At 42.3% G+C, this 16,912-nt stretch overlaps 1 protein-coding gene across 25 annotated transcripts in view; it reads right to left on the bottom strand.

The window, feature by feature from the left end:
* LOC116432792 (rap guanine nucleotide exchange factor 2) overlaps positions 1 to 16,912 on the bottom strand; it is a 220,800-nt gene that overhangs the window by 7,477 nt on the left and 196,411 nt on the right. For 14 of the 25 annotated variants that reach the window (XM_076371110.1, XM_076371125.1, XM_076371126.1 and 11 more), the window contains 14 exons: positions 12,455 to 12,667; positions 12,021 to 12,373; positions 11,470 to 11,931; positions 11,093 to 11,379; positions 10,714 to 11,017; positions 10,400 to 10,631; positions 10,012 to 10,316; positions 9,758 to 9,942; positions 9,469 to 9,680; positions 9,142 to 9,373; positions 8,762 to 9,076; positions 8,224 to 8,541; positions 6,467 to 6,583; positions 2,206 to 2,481 (listed from right to left, as the gene is read on the bottom strand). In XM_076371110.1, the coding sequence (XP_076227225.1) occupies positions 2,206 to 2,481; positions 6,467 to 6,583; positions 8,224 to 8,541; positions 8,762 to 9,076; positions 9,142 to 9,373; positions 9,469 to 9,680; positions 9,758 to 9,942; positions 10,012 to 10,316; positions 10,400 to 10,631; positions 10,714 to 11,017; positions 11,093 to 11,379; positions 11,470 to 11,931; positions 12,021 to 12,373; positions 12,455 to 12,667 (3,811 nt within the window). Of the gene's footprint in view, positions 1 to 2,205; positions 2,482 to 6,466; positions 6,584 to 6,645; positions 6,669 to 8,223; positions 8,542 to 8,761; positions 9,077 to 9,141; positions 9,374 to 9,468; positions 9,681 to 9,757; positions 9,943 to 10,011; positions 10,317 to 10,399; positions 10,632 to 10,713; positions 11,018 to 11,092; positions 11,380 to 11,469; positions 11,932 to 12,020; positions 12,374 to 12,454; positions 12,668 to 13,477; positions 13,955 to 16,912 lie in introns of those variants that run through there. The other 11 variants (XM_076371111.1, XM_076371108.1, XM_076371122.1 and 8 more) reach the window with 10 other exon arrangements.

The following is a 16,912-nucleotide window of genomic DNA, read 5'->3' as shown; positions in this document are numbered from 1 at the left end:
GTCGCACGAGCACAAAGAACAAAAGGTAATTAAAAAAAAAAGTATATATATATATAAACAGAAAAATAAAAAAAATGACACAAGGGTTATGCTCACAACGTGTGTATGTCTATCTGTCTGTGTGTAGGTGTGTGTGTGTGTGTGTTTGTTATGGAACAGGCAATTTGCGGAATGTACAAGTGGAGAATGCGGATGTGTCGTTATTTACATGTCACGCCTGCGATTAATCGGAGCATTATACATCGACAGTAACAGACACCGACGATCCTTGCTCGAATCGTCCACGCATACATTAATATTACTGTTGGTACTCTAGATGGCGGAGAGATCTTTCTCCCTTTGTGTATATTTTTATCTGTATCTCGAACTCGGAGAGATCGTAATCATGATAAGACGTTCACGATTACGGAGGTACCATTCTGATGAAAGTAAAGAGGATCGCGGGGGTGATGTTCGAATAATTCGCGGAAGAAGTAGCTTCGGAAGAGCTCGAATAAAATGGAGGACAGAGTCATTGTCGCGATACCTTCACGGCGAAAAATGTTACTTAAGAGTGTGTAATTCTGTTGCATCCCCTGAACAGCTTTACTGTGGACGGTAGAACTCTTCAGTGGATGAAATATATCTTAAGAGTATATCTAAGCTTTGGCTACTCCGGCGTAGCGTGAGTTCAGCGAGACTTTTTGGAGGAAGATAAAATCAAAGTGCGCACTGAACCTTCAGACGTGGTACATTTTCATTCACAAGATCCATTGTCGTTTACAGAATCTTCGATTTTGGTTTATTAAGAGAACACGGATTTTATTGGAATATTCCTTTTTCGCTGATTTTCGAATAATTGCCCCAAGAAAATGGCATATTTTGCGAACGATGAAAATTTTGTAATAGTTACCATAGAATCTGGCAGTAAAGTGTAAAATGTAATTGAAACGAACGAAGCGAAAATAATTTGTACTTTCTTTAGTGCTGCACGCGATTAGAAATTGAATAGTGGCTTTAATAAGATATAATGGAAGGAAGCTGTTGCCAATGTACACGTCTGAAGACGTGAAGCAAGAATACAACGAAAATATCGGTCTCACCTGGTAGATAAGCGAGAAATGAAATTCTGCGATTAACATTTTTCTCCGTGCATTGACCGCAATTAGCGCTGAGATTGACAGAGTTTCGAATGTAACTTTTCATTAGGCAAACGTGTGAACGGTTGAAATATTGGTAGAACTAGAACCTCAATGAAATTCAGGAATAAAGGTAACATAGACGTAAGTATCATCAATAATTACACAGAATTCTATAAATATTCCGAGAGTAAATATAAACTCTCATTGAACCATCCGCTAACTCATAAAACCAAATTAACCTCTCAACCCCGAAGACAACAATCCGCTTATCAATCCTCAATCCAATACGTCGTCTCGATATCTCGATAAAAAATCTACCCTATTCCATTACAGTCAAACCTGTTTTCGTGCGGACCTTTTCTATGCGATTTTTTTATGCGCTATATGAATTCCAACGGTGTTTGTTGTTCTTCAAGTGACAAAAGCGACTTTGAACCAGTTCATCGCAAGAAGATGCGCGTTTTGGACTACGACGAAAATTTCTCCATGTATAAGAAATTAAATTTTTTTAACATTAGAATCACCGTACCAGTCAAAACGTCTGGTTTCAGTTTTCCTGTTTCGCAATTATCGATATCTTCAAAGCACTGAGTATTCGAAATGATTTTGAAAATAAATAGTTTCACTTGAATACTATAATGAATGTCTGAAGAAACTGAAAATAATCTATTACTACAGTATTCATAGCGGTTACATTTCAATCGTATCAAATGCACGGTAGTGTTAAAATGATTCCACCTGTAATTCAATTATTTATTTCGTTCGAAAGCACTCTCTCGCTATTCCATAAATTTCTGAACACTATTTTTCGCGCGGTTTCTTTGTCCCTATCGCACAAAAACAGGTTCGACTATTTCGTAATATCCACATTTCATTGCGATTTCCACCAATGTCCCAACTTCGAAATTCCCCGGAAAATCGACGGAATCCTCTTTCGGATTCGATCTCGAATGAAATTCGTCACTCCCGTCGCTAAGAGCAGAGGGGAGCGCAAGCCTCGAGGACCATAATAAATTCGAGAGAGAGAAAAAAAAATAGTAGTACGTATAATAGAAACGGTAGTAAAGATATAGATTGTATGTACGTAGCGATTTTGTTTGCTTTGTACCATCTTCGTGCTCGGTCCTGTAGGTAACACCCTCGTGGCTGTGCGCACGGCCAAGCCTGTGCAGCCTCGCCATCTGCGCAGCGACTTTGTATGCGGGCGGCTGACGGCACTGCGTGCCACCGATTCCCGGACGCATCGTCGTCATCGACGTCATGGTAGTCATGGTCGTCATCGTCGTGATAATCGTCGTGCCTGGTGGTGGAAGCCCAGCCGGTACTCCGAGGCCGACGCCTACTCCTAATCCCGTGCAACCTGAAAACCCTCGACTCTCTTTCTCTCGATCTCTCACACAAGCCGCTCCTCCATTTCTTTGCTCCTTAACATCGTCCTTTCACTCTCTCCCTCTCTCACCCCTTTTATCCTTCTCCGCCAACTACCTCGCCGCCATTACCGATATTCCGAACGAGCACGACCCGATCCGGCGCGAGATTGCTTGGGTTCAGCAGCTGCGCTGGGGATTCCGATAGTTTCGCTAACGATGTCTTTTACTCTTAGACTGATTTTCTGAAGAATCGACGACTGAGGATTTTTGTTATTAATCTTTAGTGGAGTTAGTAGGTGTTACTAGCTTGATATTCATTGTTAACCCTATGATTTATTTCGTAACTATGATCAATACCACTTCATCGTTAATCATTTATTTTGATGCGTATTCTACGTTTACTCCAAAGGTTAACGATTGTTAATAGAGAGAGAATATTTAATTCATATTTAAACATTTAGATTTCTCGAACTCAGTTTACAATTTTGCGAGTCTAGCACGATATTCTAGGTCAACGGGTTAAGTTGGGCGAATAAGATTTCTCTTGGATATAATATAGTGATGTTTATGAAAGTTAATAATGTATAGATATTTCTTTTAAGTTAGACTTTGTATGCTGTTTACTTGGAATGATGTACTATTAGTTCGAAAAATTTCATTTACACGAGCATTAATGATTAATGAATGGCTATCAGAAATAATGGACTGTATTCGTAATCTGATAATTGGAAAGGGAGACCAGGGCAGTCATGTAACGGGACCCGTCGTACTCGTTCGGAACACCCGTTCGCGACAGATGAACGGGTCTCAGAGAAGACTGTACAACAAACACACTCGTTATTCGCAGCTAGATCCGCTCGTGAAAAGGGGAAGCACAGAAAACCAGTTATTATACCCTGAAAAGAAGCCTCGGTCCTCCGTTAATCCTGAGGAATCGCGGACACCGTGAAACGTGGTCGCACGACACAGGAGCACACGATGCAACACACATTACGGATACGCGCACACGACACACAAAACCACAGACAGTAGGTAGCAGGCGACGGATACTCACGTGGTCTTTTTTTTTCATAAAACGTGCACGCGCGTTCAACTTTCATCGATGCAAGCGACTTTGACACAAATCAAGCGTGATGCGTTCAGCGTATAATACTAACGGACACCTCAAGCCTGATGCACGTTGCTTCCGGTTGCAGTAATTTCGTCTCAGCGATGCTCGGGGATCGATGGATCGTCGTCAGTTGTAACTTCAACCCTTGCGATACTGATTTTTTATAAATTTGATGCTGATTCGAAATTTAATATTTTAAAGATTGAAATTTGAAATTGGAAACTTAACCCTTTGCACTCGGAAGGCGAGTCAATATTTAATTCGACGCGATAGAACTATGAAATCTGATGTTTAATGTTGAACTTTGTAATGTTTCGATACGTGAAATATTGGAGTAAAATAGCTTTGTTCCTCAATGTACTTGTGATTTCCTTTCGAGTTAGTTTCGAGGAATATCGTCTTCGCCTAGTCAAAGAATGTTAAACATTTCTAGCGAGAAACTTCCGAGTGCAGAAGGTTAAAATTTGAAACGTTAAATTTGAAATTTGGAAGAGAATTAATTTGAGATTTTTCTCTGAAAATCTCCCGATTATCTATGAGCTATCTCTCAAGATCGAGAGGGTTAAAGTTTCACCGATCCATCACTGAATCATGCAGGTACGTATAGGTTCGGGTTCCCACCCGGAGGCAACGTGATCGAACGAGCAATCTACACGAGAAAAGAAGCCAACCCATTCGCAGGAGAGAGAAAAAAAAAATTGAAATAAAAAGAGAAACGGGCAAGACAGTCGCGGACTCACCTTGAGGATTTTGGGGTTGGTGATGGTGATGATCGTAATAATGTTGGTGGTGGTGGTGGTGGTGGTGATGATGATGATGATGATTGTGGTTGTGATTCTGGTTGTGGTTCGCAGGAAGCGGAGGTAACACTGCTACCGCGTGAGGGAACGGAGGGGCACCACCTCTCAATACAGACCCTGCACCACACACAGGCCACATACGAAATGGTTTTCCTCAATTTTTTGTTTGTTCGTTTTTTCTTTTTTACAAAATGTACAAATGATTACGTCTCGGGTTGATGACATTCTGACGATCGAATCGTGGAGGAGTGAAGTAATGAGCAAAATATATAGAAGATACTGGCATTGACCTATTAACCGGGTGATCCTCTCGAGCGACAAGATGGCGCCTCTCGAGACGAACGAAAGCGAATACGGCACAAGTGATTTTATACAGACGTAAACGTCGCAACTCGTACGACGTTGAAGTAAAATGCCGGAATTCCGAATGAAATGAGAAGAAAAATGAAACTTCGACGACCGAACTCGTCTTACCCGGTCAACAAGTTGAAAGAGAAACTCGAACGTGATCGAGTAGGAGGGAAGATATGCCTAGAGTGAGTGCCGCGAGTGCGTGAATAGATCGCGATGATCGTAAGAACGTACAATAGCGTACGTATATGTACATGTGTGTATACATATACGTATATATATATGTGTAACATATATGTATATATGTATAATGTATTGATTTATATTATGCGTATGTATAAAGGGTGGCCGTTGCGTAAAGAAGCGGAGTCTCTGAAAAGAAGCTTTAAGCGGTAAATGTACTGAAGCAACTGGATCTCCCGAGATAAAAAAGAAAAGCGGCTATAAGCACGTTTATCTATGCTCGGCTAAAGAAACGGTAACAAAATAGAACTGCCGGGGAACGGTATTTTCTGTCCCTCCATCGGTTCCGCGGAAAGTGCTTTTCCGACTACACCATAGACGCGATGAAACGAGAAGAAAGTTGAGTGGCCATGGGACATACGTATTTCGCTCCTCGATGGTACGATCCCGGATCGAGACCCGAATGATTTCAGGGGGAACGAACTTGAAAAAAAAAAACAAAAACAAAAAGAAACAAAAAGACAAGGGGAGACGAGAGGGAACGAAAGGCAGACAAAAAATAAAACTGACAGGATAATAATACATGATTTGCACGGATCGCTGAAAGACGGTGAGGTAAGTACAAACAAGTGTCACACTTTCTTTCGTTTTCTTCTTTTTTTTCTCGTTTTGCGATCGAATCATTCACGTTTACTGGCTACCAACACGACAGTACTGTGTCCACACACTACTAGAATCCCCGCGTGATAACAGAACAGATTCACGGCCACGCGGTTTGCAAGCAGAGAGAGACTCGATCAACACTCAACCGACCAACGAAAGGAATTCACGCAATTACTGTGTTCGATCTGGGACACATTCGATGGCACGAGGTCGACGTTTCGCAGCGGCATAGATTAGGGTCACGCGTTTCGAGTGAATCGTATTTCCCGTTCGATTGACGGCGATACAGGGGTTCCGAGATATCGAACAGCTTTTTATCTGTGATCTCGTGATGTTCCTCGAATGGATTATCTTAGACTATAATATTCATACTTTGTAACTGAAGAAACTAGTGAACCTTGAACCACCATTCTCAACTTTGTATCAATCGACAGCATTTGCACCGAACAATATAGAAGAGATCCGAGGATAGATCTCGTTGAAAACAAGAAATCCGAATAAACAGAAGTTTCTCACAGGACCCTAAGTAACGTTTACAAAAAGACCAGAGTCCTGATCCGTTCCACGTTCCTTTCATCCGTGACCAAACGAGAAATACGACTTTTCCCAGTGCCCGCGACACAATCTATGCAGCTCGAGTCACGTGTTTCTTTTTCACCAAAAGGTAACGGAAACGACACGTTTCTGGTGGGAAGTTCGACACCGGACCACTCCAGATTCTTTCATATATATATATATATTTTTTGTTTATTTCTCTACTTTCTAGTCTACTGATCTACGGAGCGGGCAAAAAGGTAAGAAGAGGTAATGAGCACGAGCTTGTGGATATATCTTGGTGGGTTTTGTTTTCTAATTGTCGTTACGTACCTTGCATGGCGGAGTGCCGTCTTTGAGGTGGCGGTGGACTGCCACCGGCTTCCACGCTGCTTCCGCTGTGGCTGTCCAGCTGTGTACTGTGACCACTGTCACTGCTCGTCACCGAACCTACGCACACGTCCCCAAGACACTTCTATCACTACAGATTCTATGCCCAGTTTCGCCCAGCTGCATCCTTCTAACTGCTAATCATCTAATTAATTAGCCGAGATCATCATTAGAACACACATGATCGCTGAGATCCGTTGCTCTCACTCACTCTCTCTCTCTCTCTCTTTTTCTCTGTCTCCCTTTTATTCTACTTTCATCATTCACACGCTTTCTCCCTTGTTCCTTCGTTATTTCTCTCTTTCTCGCACACTCTATTCCTAATTAATTAATATCATCGATCAAACGATCGTTTTGGTTCCATTTCGTTTTTCCGAGGCGCGATGCCTACTGGATCGCCGTTCTGCAACCGATTATCTACTACTCCTAACGGAGAAGTGTTTCATTGAGTTCCGCTGAAGTCTGTTGGTAAGATTCGGTTGAGACGGGTTCAATAACGTATTCGTTCGAATGTAGGCTGGTAAACAATATTCCATGAAATTTTGTACAGTATTTATATCAGCCTTGTTTTAAAATTTATGTATGTCTTAACAGGGTTTATTATTATATATTAATTCTTCACCGATCATTTAAATTCACATTAACGAAAAATATTATTTTGATACTATAAATAATTATACATAGATTTTCTATAAAATCAGGATTAACTGTATAATTTATATCAATAACTTATAATTGAGTGATTCTCTAAAAAATAATTCTAGTAATGCCTTCTGTACATTGCGAAATAAAAATTATTTATACAAAACATCCTCCGGATTCGAACGAACTTATTATTGAACTAATAAGAGATGTAACGTTTCCTATTAGTATCTAACTATATTTCCCTACAATATAATCGTCAGTTGAAACTTAAAGAGTCACGTAATGCATAAAATTTGAGGCTGCTATTCTAAATCGTTCGAGACTGCTTAACATTAACAGACTATAAATAATAAAATCGAATCTCCTGAGTAGCATCGTAGAAGGTAAATCATTCACGCATCCGTATGTCCCATGGAGGGTGATCTAAATTGAAGCCAGACGTGCTTCGCCCTGTGATCGGAACCGTAGTATATGTATACACATATACACATATACATATTTATTTCCATGTATGTATATATTTATATATATACTCGGGACGATAATATTGATCGAAAAAGAAGCGCGAGCTACGGTAATCGGCGTACAAGATGCGTGTAAAAATGGAGAAGCTAAATATAACATGGAACATTTATGAATTGCGTAAACGGCTGTGCAGCGTGCAGAAAAAATGAGATAGTATCTCGTTGCCGAGACCCGACCAAGTGTAATGTCACGAGCAATGAAGGTGCACGAGGATGGTACTTCACGAGATGTGTCCGCTATTCATCGTGTTCGCATATAAAACTAGCACGTCCAAAAAAAAAAAAACAAAGAACAAAATTGGAACAAAAAAGAAAGTATAAGAGGAACGAAAAACGCAAGAAGCACCATGGGTGATATGTCATCGTCTAAAGCTCTATAATAATATATGGTAAGAAAAAAATATGGGACACAGAGTATTCAGTAGTATTAGAGGAAATATTCACGTGTGTGCGATGTGCGTGTCGAACCGACAGACACCATCTCGTATCGAACCATTTTTCTCCGGTGTTATCAATAATCGACGAACTTACCGCTGGTCAACGTTTTCCTTAATGGCTGAAGATTGCTCAGGCTGGTCACGCTACTGCTTTCAGCGCTGAGATCGACAGGCGGCAGTAAACTGGAAGGTGTATCGCTGTGGGATCTCTCGTGCGTTGAAACTCGGCTGCTGGATCCTACTCTCCTGGGCGCGCCAGGACTAGGCTCCGGCCCACTGGAATGCAAGGCTAATCCTGGCACTGGAAGCGGCGGCACACAATGCTTGGGTTGGTACGGACGTGTTTTATGCGGGTCAGAGAGCGCCAGCATTTTCCTCACCGCTTGTGGCGATGCTGCTCCAAACTTTGTACCTAAGTATACGGAATAATTAGAACTGTAGGTCGAACGCAACGTATCACGGCAACGTGACTAGAATCCTGCTCTAAAAATAAATGATTCTGTACTGGATTTTCATCTGACATTGTAGGCTGACTGTAGATCAATTGAACACAGTTGTAGAAATTTTGTATTTTTTTTTTTTTAATTAATTATGCTCGTTTAAATAATTAAGCTGAACAAAAAAAGTCTTACCTTGTATACTCTTTCTACCTTCGCTGGTACTACTAGCGCTACTTGTAGTGGACAGAGTAGGAGAAGGATTTCTTCTTCCTCTGCTTGCGCTGAGAGGCACCGCTGCAGCCACTGCAACTGCTCCTGCATGAGGCTCGCAGTCCACGGACAGACCGTGCAATCGCTCCTCGTCCGTTATCACTTTCATGTTTGCGAGATAAGCCTTCACTCTTCTGACCATCTGCGCTTCCTCGAACATCTTCTTTGGATTCGGCGCAGCGGTGGACTTCTTCCGCCTTTTCACAGTTGCAGTTTGTCCGCCTGGACAATGCAATACTGTTAGTGAAAATAAATCATTATGTACTATTAATCACATTTTAAGTGAATTAGTTTTATGTTACCTTGATTGCCGGTGGTCATTTGATTTAACGCGACCATGGCGGAACTAGGCAGTTGACCACCTCTTTCCAGCATTATGGACAAGTCGTAGGGCGAAGAGCACATGTTCGTCAACGTTCTCACTTCCTTCGCGATCATTCTCAGCTTCTCGAAATTGACTAAACCTTCTACTATAGAATCATTGCCAAGGTGAATGAACGTCAAGTCTTTCTTCACTACAGGATAGAACGGAATCTGTAAAAAAGCGAGAGTATTTAATGAAACTCGTGTTGTGAAACGAAACAAAAAGTATGTTAATATGTCCGAATTAACATGAAGTGATGACTCACTATGGGAGGTTGTGTTTGTTCAGACGCCACCAATTGTCTGTACTTGCTCATGTTGCGGCTGGGATCCATCAACTCTTGCAGATCACTGAATAGCTTCTGATATTTATTTGGCAGTTTTTCCCAAGAAGCCCGTAATCGTGAAACAGCTCCGTGGCCCAGACCAGATACAATTGCGAACATGGAATTGAAATTTTTGCACTCCTTACATTGGCCTGTTGGCAAAGAAGAATATTAATAACTTCCCGTAAAACGGAATATTCTTCGATAATTTTCCAAGCAAGAAACTCACGAGCTATTTTTATAAATTGCTTTATTATTTTACTACGTCGAACAAGGTTGTGTTCAGAACAAACTTCTGTTACAACCCAGAACATTTCTCTGTTGACTAGTTCCGCAAACTGCCTGAGCATAGGCACTCCATATCTACTTTTCAATTCGAACAAATCGTCCACGTATTCCGTAGATTCAATTTGCCTGAGAATAAAAGTTTCATGATAAACCGTTGTTAATATGCCTAAATGATTTACAACTTTCTCAATTTACCTAAATATACTGAAATCTTGTAACGTTAACTGAATGGCGACTTCAACTGCGTTCAATTGTAAGAAATGAACCTGAGATTCACGAATGAGTTCAGGCGCCTGTTCATCTGTTACGAGTGTCTCCGAAATACCATTAGTTTTTAAATAATATCGAGAACTTAAGCCAATCCTTTCCGCAAGATCTTGCAGTTGATCCTGTAACCTACTTTGCTTAATCATGCCCCCTTCTCCAACGCTAACTTCGGCCAGAGAAAAGTTCGAACTGCTCTCAGTTATACCGAATTCTTGAAGCGCAAGCATTACCACCTACAAGAATAATGCATTCGCATGAAAGTAGCAGAGGCATTTACCTACATTCATTTTTTTTTCACAAAAGTAAATATATCTACCTCATGCGCTGTCGTTTCTTTGTGAATGAGAAGGTATTTACAAGTTTGATCAGCTTTGTAAACTTTCAACACATGTTCAGGATAGTCGGGCGCCCTTAAGTCATCGTAACAATACAGTGACGTAAGGTCAGGATTACTTTTGGAGTGGTAAAGATTGGTAGTGGTCTGCGAAAGACCTGTTCCTGGTGGTGTATGAGGAGGTGCAAGGGGATCGTCTACATGTACACCGTCACTATAAAAAAAAAAAAAAATAGGAAATTTTTCAGAATAAAGCACTTCAATTAAAACTCTGCAATGTATATTCTCAAACTTACTTAATAGTATTCTTTGGCAGTATGTTCATTTTTATGAGAGCTTTCTGTAATCTCCTTTTCGGTCCAAGCGTCATGAATCCTTTATGTTCCTTCTTAGCGTCTTTGCACGGGGAGACATTGGAGTCAGGAACTAATAACGGAACACCACCCACTAGTGGGTTCAGTGGATTTACAGGGGTGATTGGATCCACGTGCGTGGACAACCTTGCACGTGGATCGGTTTGGAGTCTCGAGATTTCGGGTTTGTTTATTCTCCTCCGTGGCCTCGGCGAATCGTCTGGCATCTGAAGCATTTCTTTAAACGCTACAACAGTAATTTATTCGCTCGTATAAAAGAAGTATAATAAACAACTGTTGTTTCTAAATGATGACCACATACCAAGTAAATTGGATTTCACTGTTATACTGAGGTGAGTGGATCCCCTTAAAATCTCCAAAGCTTTCGGATGGTTCACATGCTCAAAGCTTTGTCCGTTTACTTTTAAAATTTGATCGCCCCGTTTTAAACCAACATCTTCCGCTTTCGACTTCTTATCTACTTTTGAAATGAAGATGCCGAAACCCTTTTCGCCTAAAATATTGAAATGTAGAACCTCGTCCCTACTAGATCTCGCCAACGTTACGTTTCGCGTCCTTGCCTTTGCTGCACAGGCAATGTTTAATAATCTGAAATTTATTGAAATACGATCGAATGATACCAACGTTTCAACCACTACGATGTTCGAATAATGTAACGTAAAGGAATGTTAAACGTACCTTTGTTGCCCTTGCATTTTCTCTCTTTCCAATCCAGCTTCGAATGCTTCTAAAAATTCCATCATAGCTGGGTCGGTTTCAAAGTCCGTAAAATGATTATTTACCCAGAGTAGAACTACTCGGGCCACTCTGTCTCTGACTTGCGCTTGGTCAAACCATTCTAACAATTGATTCGCAACTAATAAGGGATTATCGATAAATGTTCGATGAGTTAATAAGAAGTCTTCTATATAAGTGGGATCGGTAATACTGTTTTCTTCTATAAGTTGTAACATTAAGCGCTCGGGAGTGCCACGAATGACAACGTGACCTCTGCGTGCTCCTCCATCTAGAGCACCCCTTAATTCCGTCACTAGAATAACTCTTCCATTTTCTTCGTGCCTCCTAGTGTTTTCTTCACCTTGATGTTGAATCCTAAAGTAATCTGCTTGTGTGACACACACAAATTGGCAGTCATCGCATCTAAAAGGAGAATTGTATTCTTTGAGCACAAACTTCTTGAATTAAATAGCAGCATTTTATTCAGACTGAACTTGCAACACAGGACTCACTTTGTCCTCATAACACCTCTATGCAAAAGTCTTTCCATAGTGGGTAAGATTCCAAAACTATCTCCGAGATGAAGCTGTTCAATTTCTCCATTGCTATGCTCAATTTCCACAGCACCATTGATAAGCACACTCCAACTGTCCAATTCTTCACCGTCATTTAAAACTATCATACCAGCACGTTCTACCACTGCAAACACCATTACAGCGCACAGCGCTCTCCTTACTGCCAGAGTCATGTTTGTAAAGGCCTTTAACTGTTGTGTAAATTCTAACAGTGTTTCTATGTCATCTTCTGTTCTTTCCATAGGGTCTTTCTCTAAGCATTCTCTGACTGGATCACGGACAGTCAAGCTCTGAAGACAACAATAAAAACGTTTTCATGTCTATTTTACATTAAATTTAGAAATTGCCTTTAATTAAGAATCGACTCTTACATCCATGCTCTCAGCCAGATCTTCATCTTCATCGCTATCCACTACGGATTCAAGAAGTCCAGAAAGATCAACATCATCTGGGTCTGCATCCAACGAACTTTGCACAGATGTCATTGTGTCTGAACCACTGTATGCTGAACTTGTGTCACTTGAATGGCTGCTTCTGTTGGACTTTTGGTAGAGCTCTGGCCTGCCTGTCAGGCCTTGAGAAAACTGCACAGAAAAACAAATGTTCCCAGTTAATTAACAGTACTTGACTTTCTTTCAGTCACACAATATAATCACTTACACACACACACACACACACACACATACAAATCTATTATAAATAATACAAACATCTTACAAGATGCAACGTACGTAATGAAATATTTCCAAAATAATCCAAATAGAACTAACAACAATACTAATCCCATCAAGATTCCCTACACTCCTACATCCTCCCACTATACAAACAAAGGTGTTTACATTACAAGATCCATGCCAAATGACAACGATATTCCCTGTCGCAATCCACCGACAGACTGAAAAATCTAAACAATAACACGATGTCGTCCAAGAAACTGTATCGATACACCGTTCGACAAGAGACTTCCTCTAACAATAGAAACCAAAAGAAGAATGAAAAAAAAAAAGAAGAAACCTACGGAAGCAACGTGCAACGTATCATCCATGCATCGACATCGATGTGTCAACCGGCGACAGGACGCTGGAAAGAAAACGGGATCGAGGAGCATGTAGGACAAAAAAGAAAAACGGAGTTCCACGAGCGGAGCTCGTTTACGGAATAGTACCAGGAATGGGCGTGATGGGTGTTCGGACTCCGTTCGCAAGTTAGGTTAGGTTCCCAGACATGACATCACGCATGCAGGCATCGAGCGGACAGAGGAGGACAGAGAGCACGGGAAACCGTGGCACACGTACGTATTTACATCTAAACAAAAACACCGTGACATCTGTCAGATATCACGGCCGATCATCTGTCTCGATGATCGTCCGTGATCGTTCATCGGAAACACGAACCGTCATCGGGAAATCTCGTGTACGGGGGAGAAAGCATTGCGATAAACCAAGGCCATTTTGAGCCGCGGGAGATCGTCCGTCCAGACTCACTTGGTACATGCCGAAGGTGTCCATCCTACTCTTTTACTAATGGCACTGGTCAGACACCGCACTCTTCACCATCGGCGCGTACTTTATCGCGACGAACACCAACGAGCAAAACAAACCGTGCCCGGCCGCATTCTCGCACCGCCGTCGGCCACCCGTTCCGCCACGATCCGCGGTACAATGATTCGCGCAGGTCGCACCTTCGTCGTGTTCCGCGAGCGCATATGCGACACCGTCCTGTCTCGTATCGTATCGTCCCGTGCCGTGTCGTGTAACACACGCAGCGCGACGTGACCTTCTTTGTGTTGGAAGGCGCGTTTATACGAAGCTCTCGTGGCGCGGCGCGTCTGGTGGTGTGCCCGTGTCGTGGGCCGTCAGCTTAGCGGAGTAGCGGGCATAGGACTGCCTCTCGTCCCTCCCCCACCCTTCGTCCAGTCACCGGCATTCCCATCGAAAGCGTAGGGTCACGTGACCCGGCCGAGCGGCAAGCCTCAGGTCCGTCGCATCAGGGGGGCGCACGTTGGGGGGCCCACCTGTAGCTTCTGACCGTGCTACTAACGAAACACTTATTCCGTTGACAACGCGGCGAAAATGTCCATCGAAATATTCTTTCGCCTCGTCCCTAGCTCTCGCGCCTCATTAATAGTCAATTATTGGACACATACTGTTCCATGGGCACCACTCCTATGCGTTCCCTTCCACGATTCGTTTTACCAGGCCACGCCGTACTCTGTGTGACGACATGTTACTGAGATCGTGACACATTGATACAGTGCCGGACGAAACCGTTGGCACCGTTTCATTGTTGAGATACTAATGTTTTCTTTCTATTATTGCATGTTTATGCTGAATGCGTTAGGCAGTATTATTTATAACATAGAAACCTTTTCAAATGGTCATGTTTTTTTATTAGTATTTTATTGCTAAAACGTTCAACGCCGATTTTATAGAGCAGAATGCTCAAATTGAGAAAATATGATATTAAATCATTTGATCGAATTATTATTATTGCATGTTTATCTGGCTAAATTTCGATGCGTTAGGCAGCATTATTTATAATGTAGAAATATTTTCAAATGATCATAGTTTAACTGAGTGATCTGCAGTAATTCGGTTGGGGGTCACTGGTGACCCCCACGGCATTCAACGTGTTAAGTATGTCGTCGTGTTTTGTTAGTAATTTTTAATTCGAGTCTTTGCGATTATTGCGAATATTTGTGTCTTAATGGTTTCTTTGTTTAAATGAAAACGACAGGGGAAGAATTTATTGTGTTACATCCGCCGATTCGGTGGATCTGTGTGGATGCAATTTTCCCATGAATATTTATCGATCATCAACAAGGACGACCACTCTCGATCGGTAATTCATCTGCCTCTGCTGGAAGCTTCAATATTATAAGGTATATTCCAGTTGCATCGGGACACGATTTTCAACGGCGATCATCCATCCCGACGTCGGATTACGCATGCAAGAAAAATCGAAAAGTCAACTGTCTTGTTGGCAGTGTTCATAAACTCCGCAGGTGAGTTTAGAAACGATTGCTAGTATCGAGAGGAAAGTTTATAAACAAACGAGAAAGAGTAGTTCATCGTCGGAAGAAGCTGCGTGCGACACGCTGGACTCAGTGCCCTTTTTAAGTAATTACTTTTTAGGGTAGCCACAATCCGTCTAGTTAACGAAGATTCAATTGATAGGACGATCCACAAAGATCCAGCCAAAGGAAAGAAGGAACCCTACTTTCATAATCGAAACTAACGAAGTCTATTTGTAAAGTTCGTTACAGTTCTGTCTATAAATGTTAACATATTGTTGACCGGTCACGAGTTAACTCGTCTTCACACTAGCATTGGCTATTTCAATTTTTGAAGTGCAGCGTAGAATATTCCAAAAGCAAAATGTTAAAATCTATTTAAAAGATATGCCCGAAATTTCGTTTCAATTCATTACATACAATAAAGATATATTGAAGCTTATTCAGATTGTTTCGTATTTAATTACGGAATAATAACCGGTGACACAGCACAGCCTCTGCGTAAAACTGCCGGTCAACAGTGCGTTAATTGCAACAGGAAGACAAATCTATTCAGATACGCAATGGACAACGAAAACTTGGAATTTCGCTTTTGCCCCGAAGGCTCCTCCGGTCGGCGCGACCGGGCGTCAAGACGCGAAGGAAAAGGACGATCGTGTGAATCAAGCTTAAGGAGTCGACGGTCGGTCAATCGTCAATCGGCGAACGATCGAGAGAGAAGGGAAACACGCGGAGAAGAGAGAGGTAGACCCGGACCGCTCAAAGCATCCAACACAGCGGATAGTAACTGCTCAAAGGCCACTGGCCGACCCGACGCATGATTTATACGACCCGTTATGTCGTGCCCTCACTTTTCCTTTTGTCCTGCTCCGCAGACTTTCCAAATTGCCTCTCCCATTCAGTTTCTTCCTACTCAGCGGAGAGGCGACCGGCATACCAGTGCACGGCGACCAATATGCACATTCCAGCCACTCGTTTAGGGGACTTCAGTAGATCATCTTACCGGTGCAGGCTGCGCCTCGGCTAAGTTCCCAAACTGTGCGGTTAAGCCGCTCGAGGAAAAGAAGAAGAGAAAACCAACTTTTTCGTATCATTCTCGTTACGTGCTCCGGCGTCGTTATTAACGGACCGCGGGTTTCGTGCGATTACATCGAACGCACCCGAAGAAATGCGATCGAATGAAAACCTTAATGGACACGAACATTCCTTCGGACTAGTAACAGCAAAACTTCATTGACCGGTTCGTGGAACTTCTGTATTGAAATCGATCGGTAAACAAACGAAAACTACGATGGGAATATTCATGTGAAAACGGAGGAAGAATTTGATTTGAAAATCGAACCGCGTGTTCATCGAACTAACAAAGGAAAGATAAAATCGGCGCATTACGCTCGAAAACAGTTTCCCGGGTAACGAACGCAGGAACACGAAGTTCCTCTTGAGTTCAGACCGAAGCATTCGGCATAGTGTTGCAGGAAAAAGCCGGGAGCATAATAAAGTTTCGAAATTAGCTGCCAGAGGAGGAGAAATTGTAAACAGCTTCCGTTTTCTTTGCGCCCGCCGCGAACAATTTAATAAAGAGTTCCGAAAACCGAGGCAAGATGCCCCGACGAAAGCGGAATGCCTCCGCAAGGGGAAACAAAGCGCGCGTTCCGGGGGCAGGGTGAAAAAAATGAATTTTCTCCTACGTTACACGCGTCCCGCGTGCCGTCGTTCCACTTTCGACCTAAGGAAAACGTTCCTCGGTTTTTACGGGCGGCCGCTATTCACTCGGCCGCCCGGGGAAAATTTTCCCTATGCGCGCGGCCGCCGACGT

This window comes from Nomia melanderi, chromosome 9, assembly GCF_051020985.1.
Source record: "Nomia melanderi isolate GNS246 chromosome 9, iyNomMela1, whole genome shotgun sequence".
In the NCBI taxonomy this organism is placed as follows: domain Eukaryota; kingdom Metazoa; phylum Arthropoda; class Insecta; order Hymenoptera; family Halictidae; genus Nomia; species Nomia melanderi.
This window is presented reverse-complemented; position numbering and strand designations above follow the sequence as displayed.